The 23,264-nt window shown below is 43.3% G+C and overlaps 3 protein-coding genes across 9 annotated transcripts; 2 read left to right on the top strand and 1 right to left on the bottom strand.

Moving 5' to 3' along the window:
* Nucleotides 1-1,256: 1,256 nt before the first annotated feature.
* faima (Fas apoptotic inhibitory molecule a) lies at nucleotides 1,257-5,409 on the top strand. 2 transcript variants are annotated; one of them, XM_062456378.1, is made up of 5 exons: nucleotides 1,257-1,471; nucleotides 1,770-1,922; nucleotides 2,139-2,363; nucleotides 4,090-4,139; nucleotides 4,420-5,409. In XM_062456378.1, exons 2-5 carry the CDS (start codon nucleotides 1,805-1,807, stop codon nucleotides 4,567-4,569), a joined length of 543 nt encoding a protein of 180 aa, XP_062312362.1. In that variant the 5' UTR covers nucleotides 1,257-1,471; nucleotides 1,770-1,804; the 3' UTR covers nucleotides 4,570-5,409. The 2 variants fall into 2 exon arrangements, with proteins under 2 accessions (XP_062312362.1, XP_062312361.1); XM_062456377.1 differs by having other exon boundaries at nucleotides 1,258-1,471; nucleotides 1,766-1,922.
* Nucleotides 5,410-6,584: 1,175 nt separating this feature from the next.
* On the bottom strand, nucleotides 6,585-11,920 carry parp9 (poly(ADP-ribose) polymerase family member 9). 5 transcript variants are annotated; one of them, XM_062456373.1, is made up of 8 exons: nucleotides 11,465-11,920; nucleotides 9,901-10,788; nucleotides 9,495-9,719; nucleotides 9,171-9,389; nucleotides 8,802-8,916; nucleotides 8,209-8,687; nucleotides 7,942-8,098; nucleotides 6,585-7,199 (listed from the first exon to the last, which is right to left on the bottom strand). In XM_062456373.1, the coding sequence occupies exons 2-8, from the start codon at nucleotides 10,768-10,770 to the stop codon at nucleotides 6,919-6,921; spliced, it is 2,346 nt and encodes a 781-aa protein (XP_062312357.1). In that variant the 5' UTR covers nucleotides 10,771-10,788; nucleotides 11,465-11,920; the 3' UTR covers nucleotides 6,585-6,918. The 5 variants fall into 5 exon arrangements, with proteins under 5 accessions (XP_062312357.1, XP_062312356.1, XP_062312358.1 ...); XM_062456372.1 differs by lacking the exon at nucleotides 11,465-11,920 and adding an exon at nucleotides 11,235-11,370; XM_062456374.1 differs by lacking the exon at nucleotides 11,465-11,920 and adding an exon at nucleotides 11,235-11,370 and having other exon boundaries at nucleotides 8,209-8,684.
* On the top strand, nucleotides 11,483-22,734 carry LOC134017077 (protein mono-ADP-ribosyltransferase PARP14-like). Of its 2 annotated transcripts, none has more exons than XM_062456371.1 (17): nucleotides 11,483-11,789; nucleotides 12,026-12,126; nucleotides 12,378-12,411; nucleotides 12,986-13,219; nucleotides 13,433-13,660; nucleotides 13,763-16,026; nucleotides 16,263-16,493; nucleotides 16,666-16,887; nucleotides 17,796-17,883; nucleotides 17,999-18,145; nucleotides 18,410-18,472; nucleotides 18,892-19,068; nucleotides 19,524-19,736; nucleotides 19,931-20,545; nucleotides 20,810-20,952; nucleotides 21,146-21,320; nucleotides 22,271-22,734. In XM_062456371.1, the coding sequence occupies exons 1-17, from the start codon at nucleotides 11,615-11,617 to the stop codon at nucleotides 22,552-22,554; spliced, it is 5,394 nt and encodes a 1,797-aa protein (XP_062312355.1). In that variant the 5' UTR covers nucleotides 11,483-11,614; the 3' UTR covers nucleotides 22,555-22,734. The 2 variants fall into 2 exon arrangements, with proteins under 2 accessions (XP_062312355.1, XP_062312354.1); XM_062456370.1 differs by having other exon boundaries at nucleotides 16,666-17,499.
* The last annotated feature ends 530 nt before the right edge of the window (nucleotides 22,735-23,264 follow it).

Below are 23,264 nucleotides of genomic sequence, written 5' to 3'. Positions count from 1 at the left end.
ATGTTAAACATGACACTAAACAAGCGTGGTTGGGTTAGTCAGATCCAGCGTGACACGGGAGCACCTGCAGATTTGAAAAACGAAATCCTCCTAGATACCAGCCCCCCTCACTTCCCCCCCACCCCCCTCACTTCCCCCCCCCCCCCACCCCCCTCAGGCTGCTGCCCTACAGAGGAATCTGGAGGGGTGTGGTGTTCCTGTTGGTGTCAGATCTCCTTCCACCAGGGGATTGTAATTCCATCTTAATATTTATTTATATATACACACTTGATAATGTCAAGTGTGAAAGGTGGTTGCATATAAATGGAAAAGCTTTTACAGAGATGTGTAAGACAACAGAAGCTTGTGTGTGTGTGTGACAGAGAGAGAGAGAGAGAGGGAGAGAGAAAGAGAGAGAGGGAGAGAGAGAGAGAGAGAGAGAGAGGGAGAGAGAGAGAGAGAGAGAGAGAGAGAGAGAGAGAGAGAGAGAGAGAGAGGGAGAGGGATAGAGGGATACAGATACCATATTACTTTTAGACTTTAATAAATATTAAGGAAAGAAAGTAGTCTGTGTCAGATGTTCTGACTCACAAGCTTTAAAGTTCATGTAGGATCGGGGCTTTGCAAAGCACATCCAACAAGCTACTGAAGCTACGAGAACTAAAGCTATACCCAATTTCAAATGTTATGCAACAATTGTCTCTCTTACTTCAGCCACTGTTATTAATACACAAATAAAGAGAATATAGGCCAAAACATATTGTGCTCTGTACATACCCATCCAACATAGACAGGATAATCTTCCAAGAATCCAATGGTTGAAGCCAAATGTAGGGTGGGAGTGGAATTCTGTGATAATCTTTAGGTATCAATCATACACAGAAAGATGGATGTTGATCTACTGGCACCTAGTGTCCTCATGAAGGATGGACATCCTATAAAATGATGATATTGATAGTCTCTATCACTTGCACAAAAACAAAACAAATCAATGCCTTTAAAAAGCATTATGTCACTGATGTGCTTCCATAGAGATGCTACAGCTGCTTCTGGATTGGTAAATTTGTTATTTCAAAGTTCTTTCAGACTTTTGCATTTAATTAAAAGGAAAACGTGTAGCCTGCACAGGCATGTACAAATCTTATTTGGATGATGTCTCTGACCATTATTTTCCAAGTTGTTTACTTTGCTTTGTTATTTTTGTAAAATTGTATTTAATCCTGTGGCATCTTGTTCCTCTCCACTAGGCGGCACTAATCCGTTTACAACAGTCAAGGACTGTCTTCGAAGAAGAAGACTGAGTTACCATAGTAACTACTAGTAAAGAATATCGATTGCTACCTATAGTACCTGTATCTATCTGCTTGTTAACGAGCTAGTCAAAGCTAGCTGGACCTTCTTAAGGTCTGGTTGTATGTCCCGATTGTTCTCTATTTAGCGACCTGCGTAGCTGACTTTGCGTAATCACATTAAATCGTATTGAAACTTAAAGGTAAGACGTTAAGCGAACTGTTAAATTTAACGGTACTGTACATGTTTTTTTTGGATGGCTAGCTCGTTACAGGAGTCTCGCTAGCTGTTTTGGGTTAGCTTAGTACAGTAGCTTGACTAGAATTGTGTGCTTCCCGCCAGTGTCAGCACTGCAAGTAGCTGGTAGACTAACTTGTTAGACTAGCTAGGTTGTGTAACGTCAGCTGTGCCGATTTGTGAATACAGTACAGTACGTAGTAGATAACTGTTTGCATATTTACTAGCTAGCTAACTAGCAATGTTTCTTTTCTCGAAGGCAGGTGGCCAGGTACGCCAGAAACACAGTGGTTAGAGTATGTCGGGCGACCTTGTTGGCGTGTGGGAAGTGGCGTTAAGTGATGGAGTTCATCGGATTGAGTTTGAACATGGCACAACCACAGGAAAACGAGTGATCTGCATTGACGGAAAGGCAAGTGCAACGTACACGTTTTAGTGAAACGTTTGGGTTTCTGATGGAGCAAATATAAACTCTAGTGTGTTCACATGAAATAAACTACTGTGAAAAGTAGTACTCCTAGATTATGATGCTCTCAAATGCATGCATATCTATCGGTGGAAAACATCAATAATGCGACATGACACATTGAATGAACGCTTCCACTGTCCCTATTGTTCCATCTAACAGGAAGTTGTAAGGAGAGACTGGATGTTTAAACTGGTGGGCAAGGAGACATTCCAGGTGGGTAGTTCGGAAACCAAAGCCACCATCAACATTGATGCGGTCAGTGGCTTCGCGTACGAATACACCCTGGAGATAAACGGGAAGAGCCTGAAGAAATACATGGAGAACCGCTCCAAGACCACCAGCACCTGGGTGCTCAACCTGGACGGCATCGACTGCAGGGTGGTCCTGGGTGAGTGTGCCAGGGGCCTGGTCTGTGGGGAACACTCACTTGTACATTTCCCTGAGTGGATGTTGGAGGGGAAGGGGTGGACGAGGCGAGATTGAAACTGATTTAGCTGATTGAGGTCTTTTTAAACGTGTTAGAGGTCACGCACAAGTCTACGAGTAGGGAAGGCGAGATACGCCTGTGTGGCCACCTCAGTATGCCCATGCAGACTGAGGGGACAGGGGCTGGGACGGTTGTCATATATGACATGATGGTATACAAACTTCAGTACTCGTAAAAAGCCTATGTTAAATCAGCCCTAACAAATGAAACGCCCTCTGTAGATAACTGGATAGATCGGCTAGTGTTAGCGACTCTGGGCATAGCCTCTGCCACGGCAGTGATTCACTGATGTTGTATCAAGGAAGGAGGGTTGATCTCTTTAGCTGCTTAAACCCCTCACCATGAGTTATGTCACCTGAGAGGGTTAATCCCTCTACGTGCAGGTCTCCATGGTTACCTTCCTGGTGGACTACACTGCAGGCTGAGCCTCTCAGAAACCTGTAGGGCCAGCAGTGTGGGTGTGGCCACTGGTACAGATTAGCTTGTGTGCCCTCTTGTTTGCCCCTGCCTCCATGACACGCCCCAGCCTCCATGACACGCCCCAGCCTCCATGACACGCCCCTGCCTCCATGACACGCCCCAGCCTCCATGACACGACCCTGCCTCCATGACACGCCCCAGCCTCCATGACACGCCCCAGCCTCCATGACACGACCCAGCCTCCATGACACAACCCTGCCTCTCCATGACACAACCCTGCCTCTCCATGACACAACCCTGCCTCCATGACACGACCCAGCCTCCATGACACGACCCAGCCTCCATGACACGTCCCTGCCTCCATGACACGCCCCAGCCTCCATGACACGCCCCTGCCTCTCCATGACACGCCCCAGCCTCCATGACACGCCCCTGCCTCCATGACACGCCCCTGCCTCCATGACACAACCCTGCCTCTCCATGACACGTCCCTGCCTCCATGACACGTCCCTGCCTCCATGACACGTCCCAGCCTCCATGACACGTCCCAGCCTCCATGACACGCCCCTGCCTCCTTGAGTCATGTGACCATCTCTGCCCCCCTGCTAAAAACAAAGTCTGCAGCATTGATGGTGTTGTTGGTAAACCCCTCGGCTTTGGTACAATCTAGACTGCAGCACCCGTGGCAACCCTGAGCTGTAATCACCGAGAGAACAGCAGCCGTCACTAAGCAACTGTGTTTACGGCAGGGGATGTTTAAGAGCTTAGGCTTTGCACTTTGAAAATCATACACAGTGTTGGCACACCCCTTCTAAAACCTTTTGATTACGTGAATGTCGGGCCATTGTGCCTTATCACAGTGTGTTGCTGTGTAGTGAGTTATGCATGAGTTATTGTACCTGTCAGCAATTATTTACAAGCCCCTCTGTAAAAGCAGTCTGCTTTGTAAATGCATTTAACATGAATTGTTCATCTTAAAGAGAAGCTTAATTTTTTTCACTGCTTAAGATTGCCTGGATGCACATGAGAGAAACTTGTTTTGCAGCAATCACATACCTTTTAAAGGTGTTACAGATATTCCTTTTTGTTCAGGGTGGCGATTACATCATTGAAAATGAAAAGAAAATATGATGAGCGTGTATTTATCTTTTGCCTTTAAGCATCTCGATGACATTGACTCAAGCTGTGTTCTTTCCCCTGTAACCAGAGAAAGACACCATGGATATCTGGTGTAATGGACAAAAGATGGAGACAGCGGTAAGCATGGTTTCAGCCACATGTAGAGAACTGCTCTCATTACAGATTACAAACAGCTTTACCTACACAAGCCCTGCAACAACCTCACATTTACCACACATCGCTGTGGATAAAAGCAGCCACAAAATAAATACATTATCACCTTAACTAAGGACGCATACTTATTGAAATGAATAGAAGGATGAACTCAAGATAGCTCACTGTTCAAATACGTGCTGTTATTGACTGTGAGGTGCTCTGAGATGGAGGTGAAAGGATCTGTGTTTCTTCTTGTTGGCAGGGGGAGTTTGTGGAGGACGGGACCGAGACCCACTTCACGCTGGGGGACCATGACTGCTGCATCAAGGCCGTGAGCAGCGGGAAGAGGAGGGATGGCCTCATCCACTCCATGGTGGTAGACGGCACAGAGATCGCAGAGTGCACAGAATGACTGTGTGTCTGTGAAGAAACACTGGGGCACATGCTGTTATCACAATGTTTGACACTTACTTGCATCAAGAATAGCAATTCAGGGTCCAAATTACAGATCGAAAGTGAGCTCCTCAATATTTCACTGTCAAGCTGGATTTCCGATTGAATGCAGTGGAAATGTTGCTGCCCGTACTTCTCCAGCAGGATGTCTTGAGACATCCTGAGACCAGAGCTGAGACTGGCTAGGTGCAGGGGCCAGATGAAATTGTGTTGAAGGGAAAGTAAAATGTCTTCATTTTACTAATTTGACACCTCTGTGCAATTCCCAGGAGTTCACAGTTGTAGAAAGGGACTACAAAATAATTTGAAGGCGTCTAGATCTTTCTGAAGAAAAATAAATGAAAAGATGCCTAAATTCCACAGTCCATGCCACTGGCTTATACAGTAATGCAATAATGTGCCAGTAATGAGCTTTTTCTTGTAGTCTGGAACATGTAGATAACTGAAGTGTAGTGTTGTTATTGGTAACAGCATCATGTCTGTAATAACTATAAATCAGTCCATAGGAATTTAATCTGGTTTATGTCGACCATGAGTTCTGTGCAGGAATGTACAGTATGTTTGTATAGAGGGGAAGTAGAATTTGGCTTTGAAACAGATTTTTGTACGTTCAGCAGCACTGTTACCCTCTGAAATAGAATTTATTACATTTCATAAAGAACATTAAGTATTCAGGTATAGTAATATTAAATTATGCTTACAGTGTATATTTTAGTTAACTGTTTCAGTGATTTAATGTTTATCATGTATATTTTGTTCAGCATGTCAAAACTTATTTTATTAAATAATTGTAACTGAAGTATTTCAGTGTAGTGCATTATGTGAGGTGAAACAGCGAGTGTGTTATCTGAGGTGAAACAGTGAGTGTGTTATGTGAGGTGAAACAGTGAGTGTGTTATGTGAGGTGAAACAGTGAGTGTGTTATCTGAGGTGAAACAGTGAGTGTGTTATCTGAGGTGAAACAGTGAGTGTGTTATCTGAGGTGAAACAGTGAGTGTGTTATGTGAGGTGAAACAGTGAGTGTGTTATCTGAGGTGAAACAGTGAGTGTGTTATCTGAGGTGAAACAGTGAGTGTGTTATCTGAGGTGAAACAGTGAGTGTTATCTGAGGTGAAACAGTGAGTGTGTTATGTGAGGTGAAACAGCGAGTGTGTTATCTGAGGTGAAACAGTGAGTGTGTTATCTGAGGTGAAACAGTGAGTGTTATCTGAGGTGAAACAGTGAGTGTGTTATGTGAGGTGAAACAGCGAGTGTGTTATCTGAGGTGAAACAGTGAGTGTGTTATCTGAGGTGAAACAGTGAGTGTGTTATCTGAGGTGAAACAGTGAGTGTGTTATGTGAGGTGAAACAGTGAGTGTGTTATCTGAGGTGAAACAGTGAGTGTTATCTGAGGTGAAACAGTGAGTGTGTTATGTGAGGTGAAACAGCGAGTGTGTTATCTGAGGTGAAACAGTGAGTGTGTTATCTGAGGTGAAACAGTGAGTGTGTTATCTGAGGTGAAACAGTGAGTGTGTTATCTGAGGTGAAACAGTGAGTGTGTTATCTGAGGTGAAACAGCGAGTGTGTTATCTGAGGTGAAACAGTGAGTGTGTTATGTGAGGTGAAACAGTGAGTGTGTTATGTAGGTGTTTCCAGGTAGCTGGTGAGACAGTCTATGGTGGTGACTTGTCGGGACCAGATTTCCAAAGATGTCACTTTATAACCACATGCTCTACCACTTGCACTGCTCTGCAACAGGGCGTTTAAAAGTTATTCAAAGAAGATAAGGGAAGCTGAAATAATGTTAACCCTTTTTATTGTTGCATTGTGTCACTGTATTGACTTTGTTGCATTTGGAATGTACTTGTTTAACTCATTAAGGCACATTTAAACCTAGTATTGATCTAATAAGTCAAGTGAATCAACCATTTCAGGAACAAAATCGTTGGGAGCAGAAAAAAAACGTAAAGATAAGTAGAATCTTAAAGATAAGTAGTAATTCTCATAGAAAGTTGGTTGATTTGTATTGCTTTGTCACAACAGTGTAATACAGATCTAGATTATGTTCAATTTAACATTGTAAAACTACAAGATAGTAATGTCACAAACCCCGATTGCTGCTTGATTATTTTTACATTTAAAATAACAATTCAGTTGTATACAAACTACAAATGATAAGATCTAAAAATAATGAAATAAGAAATAGCAGGGTAAAGAAAATGTTCACTAATCACTTCTCTGTTTCAAAATCAAATCTCTATTCCAAAAGAGGATCACAATCTTTTAGACAGTTGTCTGCATTTAAGGGATCTGCCTATATGCATGATTATTAACGCCTTTTGCAGATGATCAGATACTCAGGGAGAGCCTGGTGCCCGTTGAATACAACATGGATGTCCTTTCTCGTATTGGTGAGGCTGTCGTACAGAGGCGAGGCATCTGAGCCCAGGGAGGGTGGAAGGATTAGTTCTGCTGAACCAGTCGTCGACTTCCCGGTCAGCACCTGCGCCTCAACAAAGTACAGATACTCTTCCTCTGGCGTGTTCCTCCACAGCCTCATCGCCAATTCGGGGCTCTCGCAGAAGTAGATCCCCTGTCCATACTTTTGCTCTAAGAAACACCACGAGAGAATAAAGTCACTTTTAATGGATATAAACACCAACGTGCACTTCACATTTCAGCAGGTGAGAAGAACTACACAATGTGTGTTTAGAGAGAAATATGGCATCCATGTAGAAGGAGTGGGAATCTTTATTAAGCTCCTTTGCTTAGTGACACAATTTGCATGGAGAACTGTATGCTTCCTTAACCCTTGTGCTGCCTTCGGGTCACATGACCCAAAGGTTCATAACGAACCATCGTTGTGTTAACCCTCGTGCTGCCTTCGGGTCACATGACCCAAAGGTTCATAACGAACCATCGTTGTGTTTACCCAATTTTACCCAATACAAAAACAAATTAAAATAATTTTCTTTTAACCTTTGCAATGTGGGGGGTCTGAGACAGCCCAACGGTTAAAAGAAAATGCTTCACTTTGTCTTTGTATGCGGTAAATCTGTCGCAATACGACGGTGGGTCACAATGACTGATGGGTCAGAATGACCCGAAGATAACACAAGGGTTAACCCAATTTTACCCAATACAAAAACAAATAAAAATAATTTTCTTTTAACCTTTGCAATGTGGGGGGTCTGAGACAGCCCGACAGTTAAAAGAAAATGCTTCACTTTGTTTTTGTATGAGGTAAATTTGTCGCAATACGACGGTGGGTCACAATGACTGATGGGTCAGAATGACCCGAAGATAACACAAGGGTTAATGTCCTCTCTAAATGAAAAGCTCCTCCTCATACCGTGAGGTGGTGCTAGCATCCTGTGGAAGCCCACCCTGCTGACCAGCTCACAGAACTGTGCAGGCAGGCGCTGGTACATCCTACTGGGAGTAGCCGACAACTGCTGCTTCTTTATCTCAAAGACCCGCTCCAGGCAAGGATTCTCCAGCTTTTCAACCTGGAAAATTACCCACAACACATTACTGCAAGAGTGGAACCTGTTTAACTCAAAGATTATACATTTATTATGGTTTTGTTTTTGTTGTTTCTTGCACTATCTAGACTCACTCTGACAATCCGGAACCCTGTGAAGTTTGAACCTCTGTCTCCGTTATCAAACCTGCTGGTGTGAATTACACTCCTCTGATAAGAGACTTTTTCGTTTAATAACAGTACCATGGCAACCTCTTCTTCTCTTGCAAACTCTTCTTGAGCCTTACAGCACATTGCCTCCACCTCCACCGCCACTACAGCTACTCCGATGGAATTACTTCCTGTTATTTGAATACCGGCACAACCATCTTGGAAAGACTCTGTTATGGAGATGTTCCTCATGGTCTGGAAGGACATCAGGTTCTCATGCTCACGCTGGCCAAAGTGCTGAATTAAGTTGTTATGAATGTTGAAGCTGTTTTGGTGAAGTCGGTGAATATCGTCCCAGATCCAACGCCTGGCCTCAGACATCCTCTCTTGAACGGCACTTATCAGCTCGATGTGTGGAGTTTCAGCACTGCTCTTGGCATGGTCATTTGTCAGCATCAAATCTACTATAAGGAACATTAAAACTTGTGTTAAAATGAGATCATATTACATATAATCAGCAGGTTAGGTGCGTTGTGATGATATCACTTGTCCTACGTCTTTTGCTAGGGGGGTGTCACCTTGAGGGGACCTGCTGGAGGAGCTGGGGTAGTTAGCGCTACCTTGAGGGGACCTGCTGGAGGAGCTGGGGTAGTTAGCGCTACCTTGGAGGGTTCTCATCCGGTCTTCAAATGCCTGTAGAGATGCACAACATTTCATTAAGGAAGGTAATTATCATTAACCCTGTCCCTAATAACCCTACCTACTACCAAATCCTAATTGTATAGTATTTACTTTGCATACTTGTTGTTAAAGATTGAGCATGTATAGTCATTAAGGTCACTTATGATTGTAAAAACGTTATTATTGCGTTAATAACTTTAATAATAATAATAATAATAGTAATAATATGTTCTAGTAATACTAACATGTTTTGTACCAAAACTTACTTTGTATGTATCTGTGTCAGTTGGATACATAACGTAGGAAATGTCCAAGTGCACTCCATTATTTTTCTGTGCAAATTCGACAGCAACTTCGATCATAACTCGGGCGACCACATCTTTGTCATAGCCCAGACCACCAGTGCCGATGGCTGGGAAGGAGATGGATTTCTCCTGACTTTTGTGGGCTTTGTCCAGACATTCCCATACAATGTCAGCTAGAATCTGTTGGGTAATCCAGATAAGTCATGAAAAAACATGTACAATATTAACGTATGACTGGCAAATTTTGAATGGCTCTTTAATAGCCCCACTAATAACACTAAATACCTCATATGCTTTTGTATTTAGTTTGTCAGGACATATTGTGTGGTACACAAAATGGCAGTTTAAGCTATGTCCCATTGTCTCAATGACATTTTTGTGTTTTTTTTGTTTTGATTTTTGATTTATTTCCATCTGGATCCCTTTACCAGCAGCTTTCAGAATGCTTTTTGTTATAGCTCCGTATGATAGATCTAAATTTAAGCCAATCGTATTCACAATGATGTCCGTCTGTCAAAAAACAAAAAAACAAAATGAAAGTTAGTTGCAGTGCAGCATATGATGTATTGAACAAGATCGTCTCTATCAAAAATATTGTATAGCTTCATGCAATTAACATGCATATAAATGTAATAATTTCCAACAAATGTGACACACCAGTCACTTTAAGACATGTTTAGTAAAACTCCACCTTTTGTCTCTCAATGTTTCCTTTCTTGATGCTGAGTGTGACGTTGTTGATGTTTAGTGGTGGACAGAGGCTGTTTCCATGGCTCACAGCTGCGCTGGATGTAGCCTGCTGTGTCTGCGGCAGAAACTCCTTGCATGCTCGCTCCATCTCCTTCACACTGGGCTCGTCATTGTTGACCAGGTGAATCTCCAAGGGCCTAACATAACCTCTCTGATCATGCTCTTTCAGGGTTTCCACTATGGTGTCTGCGCAAACGTGCAAGGGGAAGTTGAACAGGCCAGAACTGATGGCAGGAATGGCAACAGACTGCAGGTTCTCCTTTTCCATTAATCTGAGAATGTTCTTGATTGCAGACTTGAGATCGGGTTTGGCTCGATCAACGTCATTCTTAGTGTGGCTGATTTTAAGGCATGGACCCACAGCATGAATGATCTTCTGGTAATTCAGTTTTCCAGCTGTGGTGACAGCGGCCTCACCAGCAAACAGCTTTCCATTAATCTCAATGTAACGGTCACTCTCCCTCTGGATATCTGGGCCGCCCGCATCAGAGAGCGCTAGGGCGAGACCTCCACCATGGCTCAGGCGCTCGTTGGCTGCGTTGACAACAGCATCTGCTTGGTGAGTGGTAAGGTCATCCTTCCACACTGAAACAGTCGTACCTTTGGGCAACTGCGTGGAAAACCGTTTCTCAGGAAGGACACTGGGCTTCTTGTGTTGCTGTGCTGGGCCAGAGCCCCATTCAGCACTCACGCCATGGATTACAGCTTCACATCCAAACTTGTTTTTAAGGACGTTTATCAGGGCAGGTCCACATTGCTTGACAATGCTTTCCAACATGTCATCCAGAGGGATTTTCACAGAGTCAGCCATGGCTTTCACCGAGGAAAACTGGTGAGAGAATGTAGGTCAGATAGACCTACACATTTTACATCAAGCTATATTGGTCATACAGTATAGGCCTACTAAATCCTTTAATCCTTTAAAAATAAATAAAGCCAAATAACTACATTAAAAGCAAAAAAACTCAACATATAATTATACAACTACTGAACAGCATTATGAACACGTAAAGTTTATATGGATGTAAAATGATGTCACCAAGATCTATCCTTATGTAGTCAGTCATGTTCACCCAGTGAAACAGCCAAGCATCTACAGACGGTAACTATTTTCCTTCGGCTGCTGTAGGCTACTCAATCCAAAAAGTTACTTTACAAAATGCTACGGTACAACCAGAATTTTTCACTTATTGATCTCTCCCACGCAAATATGTTTACAGACATGGATCTACGCTTACCTGATGGCAGAAAACGTTGGATAATAATGTAACTTACCTAGCGAACGATCGGTGTTTTCCAAAACTGTAAATATCCGTTGTGACTCAACTCGAAAGTAAAACTGGTAGCCTAAATTAGATTCTAATAACGCCCCGCCTGACTTCACTCGGATTTACGTTCGTGTATGTCGTTTTTCTCGAAATTATTTGACTACTACAGTAGGATAATTACTTTTCTACTACAGTAATTACTTTACTAGCCTACTAGCAAAATAATTGCATATTCACCCTATGCCGCGTAGTTGATAGCTCAAAGGTGCGTGTCGAAAGTTGGAGTAAACGAAGGTTTGAGTCCAGTATCAACCAGAAACAAAAGTGAAAGTGAACAAGCACATTAAGACAGGCTACACAGAATATGCTCGCTAGTTAGCTACAGAGATGGCAGACGCGTATTCGTTTCCTTTGCTCGTCGAGCTAGAGAGTAACCAAAATGTCTCAAAACTCAAAAACAAGTTGGTGAAATATTTTCAAAGTAAGAAGGCAAACGGTGATGACTGTCAAGTGGAATGCGGAGCAGACAAAAGCACAATAGTGCGATTTAAAACGGAGGATGGTAAGGAGGCCAAGCGTTTTACAATTATGTTTGCTAACCATCAACAAAATATGTGATTTACATTTTATTACTTCTTTTGTGTCCTGTGTTTTTGGGAGTTGATTGTAGGGATTATAATATAGCAGTGTGCAGGCAGTCGTTGCAACAAGGCTGGGCGTTGTTGACAAAGGCTGTCCGTGCGGTGAACATCGTACTGCACTACTTGACTGTTTTATTTTTTGTTCCATTATGTACAGCCAGGCAGAAAGTTGTCAATAAACAGGTGCACGAAATCATTTTGGATCAAGAACGGATAAAACTGACTGTTCGATTACCAAAAGAGGTCTCAAGTGCAAATGTGAGTTCATGGGAGTTGTAGGAGATGAGCTCTTTGGTGGAAAAGTTACCGCTGTATTTGTAGTCACTGTTGCCCTGATGTGGGCTGAATGTCTGTAGGCTAATGATTTATAACTTCATACACAGGGATAGACTAACTGATGATTTCCTGTAATCAAAAAACTAGTCAAATGTAATACTCAATATATAGAACAGAAGTGAAATAATACTTACATAATGTAGCTAAGTGAAATAACGCAACTTGTGTCTTAGGAAGCATCGGCTGACGATCTCGTAGACAACACATGTAAGTACTACACTTAATGTTGAGTGTTTCTGGAGTGGTTACCTAGAACAAATATTCTGAATATTTCTGTCACATCATCTAATCTGAAGGACACACTCATCAAGACTGACTAACAGTTGGATTGAGACTGAGTATGTAATAGTGTCAATAGTGTCAAATTTGCAGGGATTATGGGAGTGGGTGGCCTACAGGAAACTCTACTGTTGTAGAAGGAGAACAAGACTGTCCATTTCAGTACATTAAAATGGCATTGTTTACCTGCTATTTAATATCATATATTTGTATGTATGGATATTTATCTGACTGATCAAATGTATCAGGTGTTAGGGAGCCAGTGGACAGCCTTCTCTTGCCAACATATAAACGGAAGGCAGAAACCGACACACCACAGATGGAAGTGTTAGGCTTCAAAAAGAAAGCTATAGGTTTGTGTTAATGATAGCTTATCCTAGTTCCTCACAGTTTTGTGAGAAATCTGATATTGCATGTGAATGATGTGATCAGGTCAGTTCCTGTCACTGAGAAACGTGTGACAGTCCTGTATCCTCAACATGTACAATTATTTTCTTCATAGTCGTTGCCAACGAATTAAGCTCCAAGGTTCTGGAGGAAAAGGAGGAGGAGCCAGGCTCTACCTCGTCTGTGCTTGGGAACGTGAAGGAGAACCAGGAGTTCCTGGAGATGCTGGTGGAGAACATCCTCAGTAGTCTGGGATCTGGTTCAGACTCCCCTTCTGCATCAGAAACCTTCAGTCTGGAGATTCTGCCTGATACTGGCATGGCTGTGGTGACTTTCCAAAGTGTTCAAGGTAGTAAATACTGTATTTTAAATAGTGGAGTTAGCTTCTACTTTGCCATATCAGAAATTAAAAACATTATATATAATGTAAATAGACCTATATAATACAGAGACAACAGATGCAAAATAGCTGCAAATTACTTTTAATTGTGCGCTGTCCCTGCAAAATATACAATCAAATGTAAATAAATAAAGGCTTCTACTTTTGTTTCCTATTTGACAGAGAGCAATAATTTTGTCTCGAACTGCACCACAAATAGAGTGTTCAAAAAAAACAAGTTGACAATCAGGCCTCTGGAAGTCACAACTAAAGCCATTTTGGAGGACGTTCCCCCAAATGTCAGTTCAGACCACCTCCTCCTGTACTTTGAAAATGAAGGCGAGGATGTGCAAGATGTTTCAGTAAATGAAGAGGAGCAGACTGCCATCATCAACTTTCAGGATCCTAGAGGTATTGTAATTCTAACCAAAGTTTTGAGATTTTTTGTACTCTAATGCCACTGTATCTGACACATATAATATATGTATATTAAACATGTTTGTTTTCTTTTAGCTGTTGGCAGAATAATTAAGAAGAAACATCAAATTCACAAGCAACCAGTAATGGCTTTCCCATTCTATGAATCCTTGGGAACGGCGCTATATGGTAAAAACAGACCCTCTTTAAAACCCCCGCTAGCCCACAGTGAGAACATCGATCAAGACGTTTGGAAATACCTCTGTGATACTCAGGAAGCTGCAGACTCCATCCACCACAACCTCGCCCAGCATTTTTGCAAGGTGGACCTCCAACAACCAACCGTCAAGTTGAGCCCCCTGCCTGAACTCCTTAAACAGAAGGGGATCAAAGCCAAGGATCTCCAGAAGTGGAAGGACACTGTGCAGACAGCCTTCCTTCAAGCATTGGCTAAATACAAACCGTTGAAGCTCCTTGTCCAGGCTGCAGCCTGGGAAGAATCTGAGCGAGAGATCGAACACACAGCGTCGGGAGCAGAAGTAGTGGTGGTCCCTGACAAGGCCCAGGGTGTCATCACAGTGGTCGGCCTTGTAGAAGAAGTGAACAGACTAGAGCCGCCACTGAATGAGATATTGGATAATATAGACAAAAGAATACAAAGGGAGAAATCTAGCATCAAACAAGATGTCAATTTGTGTCCATCTATCTATCAAATCCTCTTAAATGATGGCCTAAAGGACAAGCTGGCGATTGAATACCCAGAGCTGAAAATGACGTACGATGGCGATAAAGGGTTTGTCACCTTCTACGGCCTGCTGCAGGAAGTGTTGGACGCCCAAAGAAAGGTTGTAGACGGAGTTGTGGCATTGAAACGGAAGACTTTGGAATGGGACGACTACGTTGTTGAGTTTCTGCAGGGTGAAGACCAAGAAAAGCTCACAGCCTCTCTTCTGATTTCAAAGGGAATTCATGCAGCTCTAGAGATTGACAAGTACCGTCTGCAGTTACTTGCTTTATCAGAGGAATCATTGATTGAAGCAGAAGATCATCTTAACAGGCTTCTGTTGTCCCAGTACATAGATATTGAAGACTGCAATGTCCTGGAGATGTCCGAGTGGCAGGATCTGGTTTCACGCATGGAACACACCTCCAACATGTCCTTTAGAAAAGTCATGATCCAGACTACTGGTGACGATCAGAAAGTAGTGGTATCAGGCTACAAAGACAGTGTTTTATCAGTACGGAATGACCTAGATGACTTTTTGCACCAAAATTCTGAAGTTGAAGAAACTCTTGAGGTCAAACGAGAGGCCATAATCAAATTCATTCAGAACCATCACAGAAATGCCTGGTCTGATCTGGCTAGCGATAAAGTGAATGTCACTTTCAGGAAAGAGAAAGTTGTCTTAAACGGTGCCAGGGTTCATGTCACATCTTGCAAATCTGGATTTGAAGACCTGATTTCATCCACATGCTTCAGTGTGTTGAGAGTGTCCAAGCCTGGAGCGAAGAAGTTATTCCAGGATGAAGGTGCCATGTATGTGTCCACAGTTATGGGCCAGACAGGCTGTTTGGTACAGCTAGTTGAGGGGAGCGACGATATCGGACAAGATTCAGCACTCGGAGGTGCTTCAAAGCCAATCTACCAACTTACAACATCGGACGGGGTAGAAATTGCCGTTTGTAAGGCCGATGTAAGCAGCTACGCCGTGCATGCAGTCGTCAATGCAGCAAACGTAGACCTACAGCTTAGTGGCGGTTTAGCTGGGGCGCTCCTGCTCGCTGCTGGACCTCGTCTGCAGGACGAATGTGACCAGATCATCAACCGCAAGGGGAAACTGAGGCCAGGAGACTGTGTCCTCACGGGTGCGGGAGGTCAGCTCCATTGTAAAAGTATCATCCACGCAGTGGGACCCCGGTATGATCACGCAAACCCCCATAAGGCTGAGGGGCAGTTGCGGAGAGCGGTGAAAGGGAGCTTGGATTTAGCGGAGACTAACAACTGCCTGTCTGTGGCTCTGCCAGCCATCAGCTCTGGGAACCTTGGCTTTCCCCTAGGCTTGTGTGCCGAAACTATAGCAAGAGCTATCAAGGATTACTGTGACGACAAGTTTGGTGAGAACACCTTGAAGAAGATCCATTTGGTGGACAACGATGACAGGACGGTTGGGGCCATGGAGGCAGCAGTGAGGAAGGAGTTTGGTGACCACGGGACAAGCCATGCTCAGCTGAGCCCTCTGACCAGCGCCACATCGACCCAGCATGTCCCTCTGGTCCTCAGTACAAATAACTCAGACAGAGTGAAAACTAGGGAAGGGCTTTCCATCGTGTTGATGAGAGGAAACATTCAAGATGCTTCGGTAAGCTGTCCATTTGTGAGGCATTTTCTTGAGTAAAAACAACATTTAAGGATGTATCCTGATTCAGTGCTTATTACCTGTACGTAACCATCAAATCACAGACAAATATTTTGAGTCATCAATCTTTTTGAATAAAAGGCTGACAACCGTATCAACAACCTAGTATTAAAAAAAAATTGGGGGGGGGGGATCTTCAAGTTCAGGGGGTATATTAAAATATATTTTTTATCCTACAGACTGAGGCACTTGTGAACACGGTGGGTGAAGACTTAGTTCTTAACAGCGGCGCCGTCTCAAAGGCCATCTTGAGTGTGGCTGGACCTCAACTCCAGGCCCTGGTCAACCAACAAGCTGTCAGAGGTACCTGCGGCGACATCATTGTCACCAACGGTGGCAACCTCAAGTGCAAGGTTGTGTTTCACACCATCGCCCCTAACTGGGACAATGGACAAGCAGTGGCTCAAAAGGTAATACAACGTAACTACATTTACATTTGATTCAGTTAATTATTGAAAGTTACACGACTATGAAGTCGATTCCTACAAAGTGATCTTTGAAACACATGCACCTATACTGCAAGCCAACAAAAGAAAATTCACATTTAATATATATATTTTTTGGTTGTTTGTTTTCTGGTAGATGTTGAGTAGGATTGTGAAGGAATGCCTAGATAAGGCAGAGCATCAGCGACTCAGCTCCATAACGTTCCCTGCAGTGGGAACAGGGAACCTGGGCTTCCCCAAAGACCTCGTGGCTTCTCTTATGCTAAACGAAGTCCTCAAGTTCAGCAGTAAGAAGCACCCCAAGCACCTGAAGGAGGTGGTGTTCGTTCTCCACCCAAGTGATCCGCAGACTATCCAGGTAAAGAAACAGCTGTTCGTTCTCCACCCAAGTGATCCACAGACTATCCAGGTAAAGAAACAGCTGTTCGTTCTCCACCCAAGTGATCCGCAGACTATCCAGGTAAAGAAACAGCTGTTCGTTCTCCACCCAAGTGATCCGCAGACTATCCAGGTAAAGAAACAGCTGTTCGTTCTCCACCCAAGTGATCCGCAGACTATCCAGGTAAAGAAACAGCTGTTCGTTCTCCACCCAAGTGATCCGCAGACTATCCAGGTAAAGAAACAGCTGTTCGTTCTCCACCCAAGTGATCCGCAGACTATCCAGGTAAAGAAACAGCTGTTCGTTCTCCACCCAAGTGATCCGCAGACTATCCAGGTAAAGAAACAGCTGTTCGTTCTCCACCCAAGTGATCCGCAGACTATCCAGGTAAAGAAACAGCTGTTCGTTCTCCACCCAAGTGATCCGCAGACTATCCAGGTAAAGAAACAGCTGTTCGTTCTCCACCCAAGTGATCCGCAGACTATCCAGGTAAAGAAACAGCTGTTCGTTCTCCACCCAAGTGATCCGCAGACTATCCAGGTAAAGAAACAGCTGTTCGTTCTCCACCCAAGTGATCCGCAGACTATCCAGGTAAAGAAACAGCTCAACTGTCAAATACAGAGTTAGAATGCGGCTATTTTTCTCTGCGCCTGGAAAATACAGCCTGTTCCATGACTTTGATCCCTGAAGTACTGTTAGAACTTGAAGTACTTTTAGTACTATGCACTTTTGATCCTTGATTCTCGGTTGTAGAGAATGATTCTCTGCATTGGATGAATCCGTCTGGGGTGAGATACTGTATCTGTGAGTAGGTATGGGTGTTGTGCAGGTAGACCTGTATTTGATTTAGTTCATTCAGGTTTTTCTCTTCCCACTGTTACTTTCAGGCTTTCAATGATGAATTTACCAAGATGTTCACAACCCAGTCTGCTGCCTCTGGGGCGACCACAGCTGCAGCCACAGCACAACCTAAAGGTTCACTTAAAACGTTGTTTGGCAAAATTGTACATCTATGGTGTGACTAATATTCAACTGTTGCTTGATATTGTAAATGTAGTCCTAAAAACAACTCTACTTCTACCTCCACTAGGCTTTTTTTCCAAGGTCACGTCAAGTTCAGGGGTGCATGAGACAAGCATGTCAGGCGTGGTTATACAGGTTGTCACGGGAGACATCACCAAGGAGACCACTGATGTCATTGTTAACTCCTCCAATCAGGACTTCAGCCTCAAGTCAGGTATGTAATGTATGCGTATATCCAGGTGATCATGTCCATTATAGTTTGTTGTTTAGATTATATTAATTAATAACACTGAAATCAGTCATTACTTTTAAAGCAGGATATGGTTTGAGTTTTAACCAGCTTGCATCTTTACGATTCACAACAGCCAGGATATGATGTTTTGATAAAATAAACACCCATTGAAAAACCTGTCAAATGTATAGTTGCGTGACTGTTGATGTTGTTTATGGTGTTCTCATGTGAGCCATGGTCCTGTAGGGGTATCGAAGGCCATTCTGGATGCTGCTGGGCAGACTGTGGAAGCAGAATGTCAGCTACTGGGTAAGAACTGTGTTGCTTTATAATGTTTCACACTTTGTTGACTTCCTGAATTTATGAAAAAGTTTTATTAGATATAGTAACTATTATTGTAAAGGGTTACTTCTTACTGGTTGATGAAGGTGTTGAAGGAAGGAAGTAGGGGTTGATTTGTGCAAAAAAAAAAAAAAAAAAAACTTGTCTTCCAAGTTAACATAACAAAATGAAATCATAGAAACTACTATAGTTACTGAAGTAACCTTTGTCCGATTTTAATGTGCTATGGTCAGTTGCCATCTACACAGCAACATCGTAAACACTTGGGTTTGGTCCCATCGTTCCAGCTATTCACAAAATCCATCATAAAACGTTACGTGAGCAAAGTTCATGTACACAAATCTTAATTGGTATTCCTTGTAAACCTGAATGTTTTGTTCTGACAGGAGCCCAGCCTAACGCAGGCATGATAATGACCCAGCCTGGTAACCTGCAGGCAAAGAAGATCATCCACCTGGTTGGCCAGACAGACCCACAGAAAATCTTCAAGGCTGTGAAGGAGGCACTCCTTATGTGCGCTGTAAACAACTACACTTCCATCTCCATCCCTGCTCTCGGCACAGGTACTTTAGTAGCTTTTAGAAGAACTAGGAGAAGAACTTTAGTGGTAGGAACTATAGTAGTAGGTTTTTAACATTTACATTTAGTCATTTAGCAGACACTCTTATCCAGAGCAACTTACAGTAAGCACAGGGACATTCCCCCCCGAGGCAAGTAGGGTGAAGTGCCTTGCCCAAGGACACAACGTCATTTTGCACGGCCAGAAATCGAACCGGCAACCTTCTGATTAATAGCCCGATTCCCCAACCGCTCTGCCATCTGACTCATCTGACTTTTAAATCACGACTCCTGACATTATTATACCATTTATGCTGATTGATTGTTGTTTTAGAAAGAGTAGAAACTTTTATTTTAAAAAATAGGTGAGAACACATTCAGTAGTAGTTTTGTTTATCTGGAAAGTGTTATTTATTTTACTTGACTAAAAGAAAACTAAATGCTGATGGTTTCCTTCTAGGCCAAGGCAAGGTGCAGGCGGGCCAGGTGGCAGATGCCATGTTGGATGCTGTTGTAGACGTGATCAACCAGAAGTCTCATAACAATCTGAAGCTGGTCAGAATGGTGGTGTTTCAAACTGCTATGGTTAAAGATTTCCTCAGCAGTATGCAAAATAAAGAAGGAACAGAAGACATTGCTGAAGAAAAGGACACGATCTGGGGAAAAATCAAATGTAAGGGCCATCTAAATTGCTCACAATGTCAGTGTTGTTCTGTGTTAGTTATTTTCTTGCAATATTTCAAGTATTCCTTACAGTATGTTTCAAATACTAGAATAGTGATGATAGTAGCGACAAAGCAGAATCGCTTTGTCACACTATGTACGATTCTTATCATAAATAATAAAGCACACACGTTTTCCTAACAGCATTTTTCGGCTTGACTGGCACTCAAAAGCCCCAAAAGGACAAAGAGTTTGTGATTGAGGGCAAACGGGCAGACCCGGCCTGCTTCCACATCTGCGGAGACTCCCAGACCAGAGTGGACCACGCCAAGCAGCTGATCAGCGACCTGATAACCGATCAGCAGTTCTCCAACAGCATCAAAGACAACGCCATCCTCAGCCTCTCCGATCCGGACCGCCAGCGCATCAGAGACATGGAGGCCACCATGGACGTGAGCGTCACGCTGGAGTACGCCTCGTCCCAGGCCGTCATCACCGTGGAGGGCATGAGCAAGGACGTGTCCAAAACCACCAACGAGATCCACGAGATGCTGAGGAGAGCGCGCGAGCAGGAGGCCTTCAATAAGAACGTGGAAATGATCGGCAGTATGACAGAGTGGCAGCACCAGCAGCAAGGAGGACAGTTTGTGAACTTTGACCCCGTCTCGAACTTCCATCTAGAGGAGGGTTTTCAAAAGAAGCATGCTCATGTGGAGGTCAACCTTCAGGGTCAGATTTACAAGGTTCTCCTGCCGGATGGACCTGGGAACGATGCACAGGGGAACACTCTTCAAATCAGACGCATCGACAAGCTAGCAGGTAGTTTGTTTTTAGTACAGTCGTCAACACACTGTCTTGATTTGTATTTCTAGTTAAAACGTGTCCTACTATCTGTCTCGACGATGGAGCATGTGATCGAGGAACAGAGAAATACCCGTAGTCCAAATGTGTCAAAACTAGATATTCCTAAGACACCCTAATATGCACAGGACTTTTGCAATTGTCAAATGTAACATAACCTTGAGATGGCATACTGTGGCGTAGTTGTTTTGAAAACCCTGATTGTTGATTTTCCGCCCCCAGGCCAAAAGGATAATCTACCCCCCCATTGGGATGCCATGCCAGCCAACACATCATGCCTGTCCTGCCCCATCCAGCCAGGCAGAACAGAGTACAACACAGTTCAAAACCTGTTCAAGGCCACCTGCCCAAGGAACATAATAAAGGTAGCACTTTTCCCTCTCAGTAGCTACTAGGGGTGTAACGATACATACATTCACACCAAACCGTGACTTCTGTGTACTGTTACACCCCTCAGTAGCCACGAGCCAGTTGCATCGAAGGTGTTGATAGGTAGTGACTTGGTAGGCTATTGAGACGTAGCTACTTGCTAACACTGGATTGAACACCTGCGCTCAGATTGAGAGGATCCAGAACTCGACCCTGTGGAAGAGTCTTCAGATCAAGAAACAAGGGATGGAGAAGAGGAACGGGCACCAGAACAACGAGAAGCAGCTCTTCCACGGAGCCTGCTACCAGTCCATCGACCACATCAGACACAACGGCTTCAACCGGAGCTACGCTGGGAAAAACGGTATGACATTCTTTTAAAGACATGTTTCCAGGCACACGTGAATGAATTGCTACACCCATTAATACTTTAACATTTGAAGTGATCCTTAAAATGGTCTTAAATAGCTCTTTTAGAGGGACGCCCCGGTAGCTCAGCGGATGAGTGCAAGAAACATGTAGGGTTAGCTGCATCTCTCTCTCCCCCCCCCCCTCTCTCTCCCCCCCCTCTTTCTCTCCCCCCCTCTCTGTCTATCTCCCTCTCCTGTCACACATCACTTAAAACCAATAAAGCATAAAAAATACAAAAAACATATATTTAAAATATATATATTAATCGATTAGAGGGATCCAGTCGTGTGAGAGAATGTTTAACCCTTCTCTGAGCCACGTGGGTAGGTTGAGGCCTTCTGGTGTGTTTAGGTTCGAGAGGGTACTGACCTCTGATCTTTCTATGGGTCAAAGGAATGTAGCCTTTACTGACCCTAACTGATGATAACTAGTTGGGAGTTAACCCTTGTGTTATCTTCGGGTCATTCTGACCCATCAGTCATTGTGACCCACCGTCGTATTGCGACAAATTTACCTCATACAAAAACAAAGTGAAGCATTTTCTTTTAACTGTCGGGCTGTCTCAGACCCCCCACATTGGAATGGTTAAAAGAAAATTATTTGTATTTGTTTTTGTATTGGGTAAAATTGGGTAAACACAACGATGGTTCGTTATGAACCTTTGGGTCATGTGACCCGAAGGCAGCACGAGGGTTAATCAATGAATAGACTGTCTTTACAACTAGAACCAAACCTTGTGATCCCACACAAATCTGTTCTGTTCTATATGTAGAGAGCCGCCATCACAGCAAGCCTTCTCTCCACGCATGAATAAACTGAATGATTACACCATTGCATCCTGTAAGTCTTAATCATCATCGAACCAGTTGGTCAATATGCTAACAGAGATGTCCTATTCTTCAGCTGCCTGCTATGGAAACGGCACCTACTTTGCAGTCAATGCTAGTTACTCTGCTAGCGACACTTACTCCAAACCAGACCCCCAAGGCCAGAAGTTCATGTTCCTCTGCTGCGTCCTGACTGGCGACTTCACCAGAGGACAACAAGGGATGATCGTGCCCCCGAGTAAAGGCAACACCAACGCTCAACTTTATGACAGCGTGACAGACAATCCCGCTAGACCCTCCATGTTTGTAATCTTCCACGATTGCCAGGCCTATCCTGAGTATCTAATAACGTTCAATTAGACCTGCGCAGGCCAGGCAATGTACACTATACTTTCACCCGCTTATGTTAAAATAATGCCTTCATTAATCCTATGCCTTTTGATCATAGTTTCTCACACTTTTATAATTTGTTGCGGTGAAACGTGCCTTTACATGTGACTGTTGTCACTTTTACAATAAAAGCTGAACACATCCTCTGAATAGTGTTTACGCTGATGTTAATTTGCATGCTTAACTTTTAAGTGTGATTTTCATTTGAGGACTTTTAAGAAAACGTTTTATCCCTCAATTTCTTAATGTTGAAAACTGATTTAATCTTAAGGTAAACGGCATTGTATGTGTATTTGGAATTTTGAATTACATTTCTGGCCTTTCAGTTTTCAAATTGAGGTTTTTGTAGTAAGTGTGTAGGCTTTGGTGTGGAGAAAACACACACCATGTGATAACATTATGAATCTGTTTGGGTAATGAGAGATTCCAGGAAATAACTGCCTGAAGTGCCTTCTGTTCAATCATGTGATGCCAATGAATGTATGCTTACTACGTCAACTCTAGCATTGTCACCTGAAAACTGTAGAACCAAGAGTATTTAGATGTGGTACATATATCTAAATGTGACAAAACTGATACGCAATTACATTACACAACTTATTGTTATTAAATACATTGTACCTTCTCTGAAAGATATTTCATTAGGCGCAGATCTGTAATCGATAGAAACAGTAGTTTTC

The sequence above is a fragment of the Osmerus eperlanus genome, chromosome 3, assembly GCF_963692335.1.
Source record: "Osmerus eperlanus chromosome 3, fOsmEpe2.1, whole genome shotgun sequence".
Lineage (NCBI taxonomy): Eukaryota > Metazoa > Chordata > Actinopteri > Osmeriformes > Osmeridae > Osmerus > Osmerus eperlanus.
Note: the sequence above shows the minus strand (reverse complement) of the source record. Positions and strands in the feature narration are given on the sequence as shown.

Bases quoted from the DNA above. Each gene is read 5' to 3' on its own strand.
- LOC134017077 (XM_062456370.1), top strand. From the start codon at position 11,615: ATGGCAGACGCGTATTCGTTTCCTTTGCTCGTCGAGCTAGAGAGTAAC. The intron at 17,500-17,795 runs GTAAAGAAACAG...TGTTACTTTCAG, and splicing joins GTGATCCGCAGACTATCCAG to GCTTTCAATGATGAATTTAC. The intron at 17,884-17,998 runs GTTCACTTAAAA...TACCTCCACTAG, and splicing joins AGCCACAGCACAACCTAAAG to GCTTTTTTTCCAAGGTCACG.
- parp9 (XM_062456373.1), bottom strand. From the start codon at position 10,770: ATGGCTGACTCTGTGAAAATCCCTCTGGATGACATGTTGGAAAGCATT. The intron at 9,390-9,494 runs GTATTTAGTGTT...ATTACCCAACAG, and splicing joins TAAATACAAAAGCATATGAG to ATTCTAGCTGACATTGTATG. The intron at 7,200-7,941 runs GTATGAGGAGGA...GGTGTTTCTTAG, and splicing joins GATGCTAGCACCACCTCACG to AGCAAAAGTATGGACAGGGG.
- faima (XM_062456378.1), top strand. From the start codon at position 1,805: ATGTCGGGCGACCTTGTTGGCGTGTGGGAAGTGGCGTTAAGTGATGGA. The intron at 1,923-2,138 runs GTGCAACGTACA...TCTAACAGGAAG, and splicing joins CTGCATTGACGGAAAGGCAA to TTGTAAGGAGAGACTGGATG. The intron at 2,364-4,089 runs GTGAGTGTGCCA...CCCTGTAACCAG, and splicing joins CGACTGCAGGGTGGTCCTGG to AGAAAGACACCATGGATATC.